Below are 12,568 nucleotides of genomic sequence, written 5' to 3' on the forward strand. Positions count from 1 at the left end.
GAGACACCTTCCCTAACCACCTCCCAAAAGGGTCTCTCATATACTGCTGGTGAGAAGGTAAATGGTACATCCCCATATATAGCAAAATTGGAATTTTATATACTCTTTGATCATCTAATTCCATTGCTAGGAATATATCTTTTTTTTTTAAATTTATTTATTTTTGGCTGCGTTGGGTCTTCGTCGCTGCGCGCAGGCTTTCTCCAGTTGCGGCGAGCAGGGGCCACTCTTCGCTGTGGTACGCGGGCTTCTCTCGTTGTGGAGCATGGGCTCCAGGCACGCGGGCTTCAGTAGCTGCAGCACACGGGCTCAGTAGGTGTGGCTTGCGGGCTCTAGAGCGCAGGCTCAGCTGTTGTGGCCCATGGGCTTAGTTGCTCCGCGGCATGTGGGATCCTCCAGGACCGGGGCTCGAACCCGTGTCCCCTGCACTGGCAGGCGGATTCTTAACCACTGCGCCACCAGGGAAGCCCAGGAATATATCTTAACATATGTTTGCATGCATACAACGATGTATTTACAAGGTAGTTCACTGCTGCACTGCTTGAGGTAACCCAGACTGCAATCAGCCTAAGTGCTATCAATAGATGACTTAGTGATAATAGAATATTTGTGCTGCTGGAAGAAAAAAAGAAGGATTCCAAGGTATATTTTACATGGAAAAAAGCAAGAAGCAGGCAGTGTAGTACTACCATTTCTGTTGGAAAAGAAAACTGGTAACAGCAGTGGGAGGGATATTGGGAGGCTGGAGGACTGGGGTGGAAATGAGGAGGCAGGTACTTCTTGTATTTTGAACTGTTTGTACATATTTCTTTTTCTTTTTCTTTTTCTTTTTTCTGGCTGCTCCACCTGGCTTGCAGGATCTTAGTTTCCAAACCAGGGATTGAACCCTCGCCCTTAGCAGCGAAAGCGTGGAGTCCTAACCACTGGACCACCAGGGAATTCCCTGTACATATTTCTTATTCAGAAGATTAAATTAGGGACTTCCCTGGCGGTCCAGTGTTTAAGACTTTGCCTTCCAATGCAGGGGGTGCGGGTTCGATCCCTGGTTGGGGAGCTGAGATCCCATATGCCTCTCCGCCAGAAAACCAAAACATAAAACAGAAGCAATATTGTAACAAATTCAATAAAGACTTTAAAAATGGTTCACATAAAAAAAAAAGACTTAAAAGAAAGATTAAATTAAAAAATGTAAAGTCCTGAAATCACATTCATGGTTTTGAAACTTGAAAAAGCTGGTCATTGCTCAACACTGTGAATACACTAAACACCACTGAATTTTTTTAAATTTTAATTAATTAATTAATTAATTTGGCTGCGTTGGGTCTTCGTTGCTGTGCACGGGCTTTCTCTAGTTGTGGCGAGCGGGGGCTACTCTTCGTTGCAATACGCGGCTTCTCACTTGCGGTGGCTTCTCTTGTTGTGGAGCACGGGCTCTAGGCGCACGGGCTTAAGTAGCTGTGGCATGTGGGCTCAGTAGTTGTGGCTCGTGGGCTCTAGAGCGCAGACTCAGTAGTTGTGGCACGTGGGCTTAGTTGCTCCGTGGCATGTGGGATCTTCCCGGAGCAGGGCTCAAACCCGTGTCCCCTGCATTGGCAGGCGGATTCTTCACTGCACCACCAGGGAAGTCCAACACCACTGAATTTTAAACATTAAGATGGTTAATTATATTGTATACTAACGCATGTATGTGGAATCTAGAAAAATCGTACAGATGAACCATTTTGCAAGGCAGAAATAGAGACACAGGTGTAGAGAACAAGCGTATGGACAGCAAGGGGGGAAAGCGGGGGGTGGGGGTGATGAATTGGGAGACTGGGATTGACATATACACACTAATATGTATAAAATAGATAATTAATAAGAACCTGCTGTATAGCACAGGGAACTCCACTGTACAGTAGAAACTAACACAACATTGTAAAACAACTGTAACCCAATGAAAATAAAAGATGGTTAATTGTATGTTATGTGAATTTTACCTCTAAAAATCCATAAACAAAAATATAGGTAGAGGGCTTCCCTGGTGGCGCAGTGGTTGAGAGTCTGCCTGCCGATGCAGGGGACACGGGCTTGTGCCCCGGTCCGTGAAGATCCCACATGCCGCAGAGTGGCTGGGCCCGTGAGCCATGGCCGCTGAGCCTGCACGTCCGGAGCCTGTTCTCTGCAACGGGAGAGGCCACAACACTGAGAGGCCCGTGTACAACAACAACAACAACAACAACAACAACTATATATATATATATATATATATATATATATAGGTAGATATAACAGAACTTCCACTCAAAAAAACAAGATTACAACAAATTTATCAGAGTGATAACAGATTGGCGGAAGATATTCCCAACCTCTAAAACTGACTAGGGAGTAAATTCTAGAAAATACAAAAGAATGCCTACAAAACAGCAAGAAAAGGGGCAGGAAAACACAGAATTGTCATTTTACAGAAGGGGGAAAACTGTGTGGATGATTGCATTTTCTAAGATGGCTCAATGAGATCTCCCATGCACATGCTGTTTTGTTTTGGTTTTTTCTTAATAGTTATTTATTTATTTAGCTGCGCCGTATCTTCGTTGCGGCGTGCAGGCTCTTTTAGTTGTGGCATGTGGGATCTAGTTCCCTTACAAGGTATCAAACCCAGGCCCCCTGCACTGGGAGCATGGAGTCTTAACCACTGGACCACCAGGGAAGTCCCCCACATGTTGTTTTTAAAATGTGGCACTGGAATTCCCCACATTGAGAGGTGGGGTCTGTGTTCCTTCCCCTTGAACCTGGGCAGGACTGCGACTGTATATGACTTTCGAGGCTGCTAGGTCATAAAAAACCAACTTCTGCTGGGTCCTCTTGGGGTGCTAGCTCTTAGAACCTGGTATGTGAAGCCAAAAGCCCCAGGGAGGCCATGTGTAGGTGCTCCAGCCAACAGTCCCAGTTGGGTCCCAGCCAACAGTCCCAGTTGGGTCCCAGCCAACAGCCAGATGTGAATGAGGAAGCCTTTACAATGACTCCAGCCTCAGCCACTATGATTGTAATGGCCTAAGAGACCCTGAGTGAGAACTGCCTTGTTGAGCTCAGGCCAGCCCAGAACCATGATAGATGATCATTAAATAATAACTAATGTTTTAAGCCATTAAATCTGTTTAGCAGCAAGATTTAGGTCTTGGAAGTGGGTGCGATTGTAACCAAGCCTAAATTACAGGGCATTGGCTTTGGGACTGAATGGCAGGCAGAAGACATTGAGGTGACTTTAGTGAGGCCTACAGGGCATCTAAGAGGCTTTAAAGCAAAGTGAGTAAATGTTATCGGAAGCTGGAGGAAAGGGAACGCTTTCTATGGAGTGGTGGAAATTTTGGCAACTCTGTCATCTGTGGTAATGTGAAGAGAAGAAATATACCTAGTGAACTCAATGACCAAGGTAAGGAAATTTCAAGGCAGGAATAATGAATGTGTCACTTGACTTCTCATTGCCTATGGAAGAACGGCTTCTGGGCAGAAATCAAACAGAGACCACTGTCAGGTAAACGTCTAAAGATGAGGTCAAGAACATGACTGTAAAATCCTTTCTTGAGATCTCAGAAAGATTTAAGGGTTTCACAAGAAATTCAAAATAGAGAAGAGTCTCTCATGAAGACATTTGTGGTTGTGGCTTTTGTCTGGAAGAGTAAACCCAAGAAGATTCATAGAAAACCCACACAATTTTTTAAGAGAACTGTTCTGAGGAAAGTACCTCCAGCTTAAATGAAAAGGGACAGAAAAAGTACAGCATGAAAAGAGACTCTGGAACCCAATCTCTTCACAAGCAGGAAAGAAATGAGGAAGGGTACTTAGTTGCAATTCAGTTTTCCTGTGGAAAAGAAAGAAAAGATTCAGAGGCAGAAACCAAGAGTCCAGAAGATGGAAGTGAGAGCCTTTGTGAACAATTCACAGGCTGTAGGATTGATCCCCGAACAAGGAACTGGCAACACACGCCTAACTGGATTTCCGAATTACTATGGACCAGTGACTCATGCGTGTTCCCAGTTGCCAACTTTTTGAACAGGAGCGTCTATAATGGTTTTTCTACGCCTGGCCCATCATTATATGCTCTCCATGTGTGGAGATAACTTTTATCTTTAGTTCACATATCTTTGGGTCCAGAGGAATAGCACTCGATGGTACCCAAAGAATCAGATCTGAGGAGGCTCATCTATACCTAGGCGTGCTTTGAAGGACGAGACAATGGACTTCAAGATGATGTCATAATGGGATGAAATTTGGGAGTCTTAGAGGAAGGGATGTACTAGGAAGAGTGTAAATTGTTACTAGAGAGGGAATATGGCAGATCTTATTTTGCAGGATGGCCAGAACAACATCTCCCATCCCAGATGCTCTTCTTACAGTGTGACGTTAATGTCTTCCCATCATGAGGTTGGGCTGTTTGTTCTTTCCCCTTAAATCCAGGTGGGCTCGTGACTAAGGCAGAAGGGCCCCTATGTTACTTCCAAACCTGAGTTGTAAAAGGCAACACAGCTTCTGTCTGGTCTTTGCGGGTGCTTGCTCTTGGGACCTCCAGAATTGTGGGAGATAAAATCACTGTTATTGTATCAAGCCACTAAATTTGGGGGTATTTTGTTATGCAGCGATAGATAACTGACGCAACTGGAATGACAAACAAATATATGAAGAGATCATTCATTCAACAAACATACTGAGCATTTACTCTGTGCTAGGCACTCTTCTAGGTGCTGGGGATACATAACAGACTAAAATCTCTGCCCTCATGGGGCATACATTCTAGTGGGGAGAAACAGATTGTAATCAAGAAAATAGTATATACAGACTGTTAGATAATGATGCTATCTCTTAGAATGCTAAGGAGAAAATGCAAAGAAAGGGACTAGCAAAGCATAGCAAAAGTGGGTGAATGAATTGCAGTTTTAAAAAAGAGTGAACAGGGACTTCCCTGGTGGCGCAGTGGTTAAGAATCTGCCTGCCAATGCAGGGGACACAAACTCAAGCCCTGGTCCGGGAAGATCACACATGCTGTGGAGCAACTAAGCCCGTGTGCCACAACTACTGAGCCTGCGCTCTGGAGCCCGCAAGCCACAACTAATGAGCCCGCATGCCACAGCTGCTGAGGCCCGTGCGCCTGGAGCCCGTGCTCTGCAACGAGATGCCACTGCAATGAGAAGCCTGCGCACCGCAATGAAGAGTAGCCCCACTCGCCACAACTAGAGAAAGCCCGCGCGCAGCAACAAAAACCCAACGCAGCCAAAAATAAATAAATTCATAAAAAATAAATAAATAAAAAGAGTGAACAAGGAAGGGCTCGAAAAGGTGAATTTTTTGTTTGTTTGTTTTTGGCCACACCGTGCGGCATGTGGGATCTTAGTTCCCCGACAAAGGATTGAACCTTTGTCCCCTGCAGGGGAAGCTTGGAGTCTTAACCACTAGACTGCCAGGGAAGTTCCTGATTTTTGAGTAAAGACCTCAAGCAAATAAGGGAGTGAGTGATCTATGTATTTCTCTGTGGGAAGAAGATTCCTTGTAGAGGGAGCCACAAGTACCAGGGACCTAGGAGGGGTGAAGAGCGTGCCTACAGTTTAAGGAGGACCATGAGCCCAGGGTGGCTTAATGGTTGGAGTTAGGGGAGGTTACAGGATATGAGGTCAAAGAGATAATGTGGTGGGTGGGTACTGCCTTCTAGGCCAGTGTAAGGGCTTCTTTTATTCTGAGGGGATTAGGAAGCCACTGGAGGGTTTTGAGCAGAGAAGTGACATAACCTTAGTTAAGTTTTAACAAGACTGTTTCAGCTGCTGTTTTGAGAAAGGACGAGGGACGAACAGGGAGACCAGTCATGATGCTGTTGAAATAATCTAGAACACCGCTAATGATGACTCAGACCAATAACAGCAGTGGACCTGGTGAGAAGCAGTTGAATTCTGGGTCTATTTTATAGGCAGAGCTGAGAAATTTGTGGGCAGACTGAATAGGAAAAGGGTAAAACAGGAGTAAAGGATGACCCCAAAGTTTTGAACTGAGTGACAAAACTGGAAGGACAGAGTTGACATTTACTGTGATGGGGAGACTAAGAGGATCAGGTTTGGGGTGAAATATAAGGAACTTGATTTAGATATGTGAATTCCAAGGGTCTTTTAGACATTTGAGGTGTCCAGTGTCTGCAGTACAGGAGGGAGGTATGGGCTGGAGATACAAATTTGGGGGTCAACAGTGAGTGTCTGATATTGAAAGCTGTGAGACTGAAGTTATTTAACCATTTAAAATGAGAGTTGAATGGAGAACATTATGGAGGTTCCTTAAAAAACTAAAACTAGAATTACCATATGATACAGCAATCCCACTACTGGGCATATACCCTGAGAAAACCGTAATTCAAAAAGACACATGCACCCCTATGTTCATTGCAGCACTATTTACAATAGCCAGGTCATGCAACCTAAATGCCCATTGACAGATGAATGGATAAAGAAGATGTGGTACATATAGACAATGGAATATTACTCAGCCATAAAAAGGAACGAAATTGGGTCATTTGCAGAGACGTGGATGGACCTAGAGACGGTCATACAGAGTGAAGTAAGTCAGAAAGAGAAAAACAAGTATCGTATATCAACGCATATATGTGGAATCTAGAAAAATGGTACAGATGAACCAGTTTGCAAGGCAGAAACAGAGACACGGATATAGAGAACAAATGTATGGACACCAAGGGGGAAAAGCGGGGGGGAATGGTGATGGTGGTGGGATGAATTGGGATTGACATATATATACTAATATGTATGAAACAGATAATAAGAACCTGCTGTATAAAAAACTTTAAAAAATAAAATGAGGGTTGAGTCTAGAGTTGACCCCAAGGCCAAAGTGCCTTCTGGAATGCTATGCTGCTTCTCCATATCTCCTTTGCCATTATGAACTTGGACCATTCTGGAATATAGTTGGCCCTCTGTATATGCGGGTTCCACATCCAGATTAAACCAGCCATGGTTTGAAGACTCCAGAAAGTTCCAGAAAGGCAAAACTTGAATTCGTCGCCCGCTATCAACTATTTACATTGTATTTACAACTATTTACACTGCATTAGATATTATAAGTAATCTAGAGATGATTTAAAGTACATGGGAAGGTTATAAGCAAACACTACACCATTTTATATAAGGAACTCGAGCATCTGCAGATTTTGATATCTCTTGGGGTCCTGGAACCAACCTCCTGCAGATACTGAGGGACCACTGAACTGCCACACAGCAGGAGTGGTGAAGGGATCACAGCCTGAAGCCCAGATGGCCTAGATTCATATGCCACTTCCCTGTCCCCTTTACACAACTGTTGAGGAGATAACAAATTAATATATGAGAGTGGCTTGCACATAGAAAATGCTCACAAAATGCACATTTATCAACCAAGGGTGATTTCCTCAGCCCAATGCCAGCTGATCCAAACATCAAGCTCATACTATGGATGTTTCCTTCAATCAAAAAGTTACCTTGGGGGCTTCCCTGGTGGCGCAGTGGTTGAGAGTCCGCCTGCCGATGCAGGGGACACGGGTTCGTGCCCTGGTCTGAGAAGATCCCACGTGCCACGGGGCGGCTGGACCTGTGAGCCATGGCCACTGAGCCTGCGCGTCCGGAGCCTGTGCTCCTCAACGGGAGAGGCCACACAGTGAGAGGCTCGCGTACCGCAAAAAAAAAAAAAAAAAAAAAAAAAAAAAGTTACCTACTCAGATAGGGCCTATTTATCTCCCCTTAGCACCTCAACACAACACTGTGAAATTCACTATTTTATGTACCAAACCCAAAGGTTACAAAATGTGAACAAAATAACGTGCTCGGCTATTTTTTTTAAAGATATTCTTATCAACTCCGTTTAAAAACCCACACAATAGTGAGTCACAAGACGACTAAGAAGCTATTTTAATCATCTTTCTCTTCAGGATCATTTCTCTTCTGCTCTTCTGATTCTCAGATCCTCCTTCCTGTTTGGCCATCTTCCTTGTAGCCAAGGCCTACTTTTAAAATATTTTGGAACTTACTTTAATATCCATAATTCACAGAATGAAGGCAGTCACAAGTTTCTATACAATAGCAAGCCTTAGACTCTAAAAATAGAAATAGCAAACATCTTCCCCCTAGAGACAGTACAAGTAGGAATGCCCTAGCCGGCAGAAGGTCCTTCAAACCTCCGAATTCTGAATTTTCAAAATGATGAGTACATCTGAAGGGGTAAAGCAGCATCTTATTACATTCATGGGGAAAGAGTGAGGCATGCAAATAACACGACAGAACCTGTGCCTGAACCTGATAAACCTCTGCAGAGTTTATCTTCTGGATAGAGAGGAGAGAAACAATACACATGCATGACATGGAGAAACAAAACTGGCAATAGAAGCCAATAAACATCATTAACTGTATAGGCATAAATGTATATAAACTTGGTAAAAAATAAATTAACAATTATCTGCACAGTGGGATTACAGGTGACTTTGGCTTTCTTTTACCTATATTGTCTAAAATTGTTGTTAACAGGAATACATTATATTTTTTGGAAAAAGGAAAAAGTTGATTTAGTCCAAATGTGCTCAAGAGTAGTGGCTGAGGGCATGGACTCTGGAGCCTGGACACCTGCTCTTCCACTAATTGGCCAGGTGACCTTGAGCAAGTGACCTAACCTCTCCACATCCCACACCCTGACCTGCTGGAAAAAAAACAAAGATGATTGTACCATCTTAGAGAACGAAATCGTAAATGTAAAGGCCTTGGCATAGGTTGGCACACAGTAAATGCTGCAGAAACGCTTGCTCTTATTACATGAGCTGGTAGGTTTCATCAACTGCAGTACCTAAGATAATGTTCATGAGATGGGCTGAACTTGAGCAAAAATTTTCAAGGTCAGGGAAAATATATTTGCAATAGGGTAACCACCTGAGAACTGAAGAGACTGAACATGACAAAGCTCAACCCCCTTGAACAAGCAAACAGTGACACAAGAACCAACTGGAGCATCAAGACTGACACAATAGGAAAGTTTTATTTTAAAAACAGCAACTCCTAATTGGCTCCAGGAAAGATCATGTACCACATGCCAACACATCTGGCTCTTGGTCTTCACCCACCCCTTTGTTTTCCACAAAAAGAAGAGACTCAAAGAAGATTCCTTCTGAATGTGTATCACCATTTATTGTAGTTTGCGTTAGGAACTGAACAGAGGACATTTGTCTGTGGAGCGGGAAAGAAAGGAAAAGAAAAAGAAAGTATGTTTTTGTAGACTTAATTTCTTCAAAACACTTTATGGTTTCAAATTCTTTTTTACCCCAAAGGAGATTCAAGAATCCGAGTATGGTTAAGTAGGGAGCAGTAATACAAAAAATCTTGTGTGTGTGTGTGTGTGTGTGTGTGTGTGTGTGTGCGTGTGTGTGCGTGTGTGTGTGTGTGTGTGTATGTTTTTCTTTGTGTGTGTTTTTACAAGCAGATGTACTTCCACATTTCTTGCACCCCTTTTTTGCTTTGGTAAGGCCAAGCCCCACAGGACACATCATACAAACGACCCCTGCCTTGAACTCACAGACTCAAGGGTTGAGGAATTTATTTACCCTCGCAGGATAACTATAAAGGTTTCCAACTGTCACATAGCATTAAAAATAACCCAACCCCCCCCAAACCGTAAGACGCGAAATCCTGATACACTTAAATGCTTCCTTTGCTGCAGCTGTTCCTCAGATTCCTAATCGTGGACTCACTACAAGGACCAGAGCAACAGGATTCTCTTCATTTTGTTTAGAATAAAAAAAAATTTTAAGGGACATTTCAAAATAATAAAAAAAAAAAAACTGAAATTCAAATTCTGAAAATATCTTGCCTTTTTTATTAATCATGTCATCTAACACCAATTAAAAAAACAAATATGTGAATATGATATAAAAATACGATCCCAGGATTAACACTTTGTTGCAGGCACAGTTATCTCACAGAATAAATGTTTGGAGGGCCAGGGAAAAGAGTTTATTTTTGTTTTTGCTTCTCTTAAAAAAAATCCACAGCAGTGCAAGTAGGATCAGGATGGGGCCGGCGGGGGGAAGAGTCTTAGCAGCAAAATGTCCAAGGTTCTCTAATCACAATCAAAACCAACGGATACTGGATTTAGGAAAAAAAAAAAAAAAAAAAAAAAGGGATGAAGGGGATGCTGCCCAGACCCATTCGTCATCAATCACTAAAAGACTTCCGTAGCAAAAGCCCCAAATTGTGACATATGAAGGACGTGCTCTATTACACAAGCAATCATAAAACGTATCCCTCAAGCTTTTGACCACGTCTGTCACTTAAATATATGTACAGGAATTGGGCTCCTCTTCTTACTCATGTCCTTTCCGGTCTCCGCTGTTTGGTCACTCTGGGTAGGCTCTTGGTGTGTTTTGCCACTTCTGGCCTCCAACGTGTGAACAGCATTTGCACCACCGATGCTGCTCCTGCCGGCCTCGGCTGTTTCTCGCAGAGCGTGGGCAAGGGGGATGGTTTAATGATCATTGTTCTGCTTCTCTCTCATCCAGGCATGAATCTGTTCTTTCAGTTCTGGCACTGAGAAAAGAAAGGAAAGAATTAATACCCCAGACGGGAGGGCTCTTCCTGAGAGATGATGCTTGTAGTTCTGTATAAAAGGAAAGAAAAGGCAATTCATCCCCTCACTGAACTGAAGGCTGAAGAAGAAATAGGACATGAAAAGTAAGAACTGGAATTCTGTAGTGAAAAAGAGCCAAGAATGTTTTATGTCTTGTCCATTAGGTGTCAGAAACCATGTAGTGTCTGGATTTGTTAAATTTCCCCCTTTAGACTACTCTCTGATGCACGATTTTGGCCTCACTGCTCGGTACAGGTGCAGGCACTGCAGTTCGAGCCATGCCCTCCTCTACCTGGCTCCAGCATGCTCTCTGTCAGCGTCTGTCGGTTGAAGGGGTCCGTGGGGGAGTTCAGCAAGTGCCGCAGGATGATGGAGCGGTCCATGATGGTGCCAGAGGGCAGCCGCACGGGGTCAGTCATCAGGGTGTCCATCAGAGGGTCTACAGAGACAGAGCAAAGCAAACTCTGATCTAACAATAGAGCCTAAAACTGAAAAAGAAAACAGAGTCCCTCCTATCAGTGAAAAATATAACCATAGGAAACAGCAACCAAACGGCCCCTACCAGGCCCCCAGGTTTAGGAGGAAATCAGCATTAGATAAAGGCATACACTTCACCTTTTGTAGAGGGGAAGCACCCTTTTGTCAGCTACTGCTGGGAGGAAAGAACAGACAAAAAAGACAGCAGGACAGACAGGCCCTCCCGAGCTGTATGGCGAAGGTGGCAGGCTAGAATCAACCTTTCCTCTTAGGACTACTCAGAATTCTTTGAAAACATGAGTCCCCACTTGCAAAGGCAAGATTGACCTTAGAATCTTCAGGGTTGTTATCTGGTTTGAAATCAGGCTGAGGACTTTTTTCCCCTGTAATTTATAATATGAACTAAAGGTAGATAAACAGAATTTCAACTTCTGACCAGTGTCTCAAAAAGCAATGAGAGGGGGCTTCCCTGGCGGTGCAGTGGTTAAGAATCCGCCTGCCAATGCAGGGGACACGGGTTTGAGCCCTGGTCCGGGAAGATCCCACATGCCGCGGAGCAACTAAGCCCTTGCGCCATAACTACTGAGCCTGTGCTCTAGAGCCCGCGAGCCACAACTACTGAGCCCACGTGCCACAACTACTGAAGCCCACGCGCCTAGAGCCCGTGCTCCGCAACAAGAGAAGCCACTGCAACGAGAAGCCCACGCGCCACAACGAAGAGTAGCCCCCACTCGCCGTAACTAGAGAAAGCCCATGCACAGCAACGAAGACCCAAGGCAGCCAAAAATAAAATAAATTAAATTAAAAAAAAAAAAAGTAATGAGAGCACAGAACGTCCTCTTCTAATGTTACATGTTTCAAGTTAACTCAAATCAAAGAATTCCACGTGAAAACAGCGGGCCCACTCGCCTCTGAACTCGTCTGGGGCGTCACTGTAGTCGATTTCTGCACGCGCGTTCCTGGCCACGATCTCCTCCACCTTCTCAGCCAGAAGTTTAAACTTCTCTATCGCTATTGTGGATTTGATCCCTGCCTTCCGCATCTTCGAAATAACTTCTTCAAACAATTCTTTGCTGTAGGATCTCTGAAAATGAGGAAAGACACTGTGAGACGTAAATATATTTTAAGTGGAAAAAAGCAAGCTGCAGAAAATACCCAAAGCATCATCTGTTTTCTAAAAAAGCCCTAAAATTCTAATGTACATATATAAATACTTTGACATGGCTATAAATACATAAAGACTGGGCTAGTACGCACCAAACTGTACAAGGCCTCTGGAAAGGGCTTCAGGATTGAGGCAAATGAGGGGAATTTTTAAAAGTTTTAATTACTTTTATAGCAAGCATCCATTTCTCTTAAAATTTAAATATTAAAAAGAGAAGGAAATATTAAAAAGAGAAGGACTGAAAGTCTACTTCAGTCCTTGCCAGGCACTGAGCCCTAGCAGCCTATGAGAGGAGGTGGAAATTTCAGTTCTTTTCCC

The 12,568-nt window shown here is 43.7% G+C and overlaps 2 protein-coding genes across 4 annotated transcripts in view; one reads left to right on the forward strand and one right to left on the reverse strand.

The window, feature by feature from the left end:
- Positions 1–12,568, forward strand: part of CLSTN1 (calsyntenin 1) — a 523,112-nt gene that overhangs the window by 153,427 nt on the left and 357,117 nt on the right. The gene's annotated exons all lie outside the window — the stretch shown is intronic.
- Positions 9,148–12,568, reverse strand: part of UBE4B (ubiquitination factor E4B) — a 111,272-nt gene continuing 107,851 nt past the window's right edge. For all 3 annotated transcript variants that reach the window (XM_004272373.4, XM_004272372.4, XM_049712579.1), the window contains 3 exons: positions 11,995–12,169; positions 10,901–11,047; positions 9,148–10,568 (listed from right to left, as the gene is read on the reverse strand). In XM_004272373.4, the coding sequence (XP_004272421.1) occupies positions 10,507–10,568; positions 10,901–11,047; positions 11,995–12,169 (384 nt within the window). In that variant the 3' untranslated portion in view covers positions 9,148–10,506. The remainder of the gene's footprint in view (positions 10,569–10,900; positions 11,048–11,994; positions 12,170–12,568) is intronic.

Source organism: Orcinus orca, chromosome 1 (assembly GCF_937001465.1).
Source record: "Orcinus orca chromosome 1, mOrcOrc1.1, whole genome shotgun sequence".
NCBI lineage: Eukaryota > Metazoa > Chordata > Mammalia > Artiodactyla > Delphinidae > Orcinus > Orcinus orca.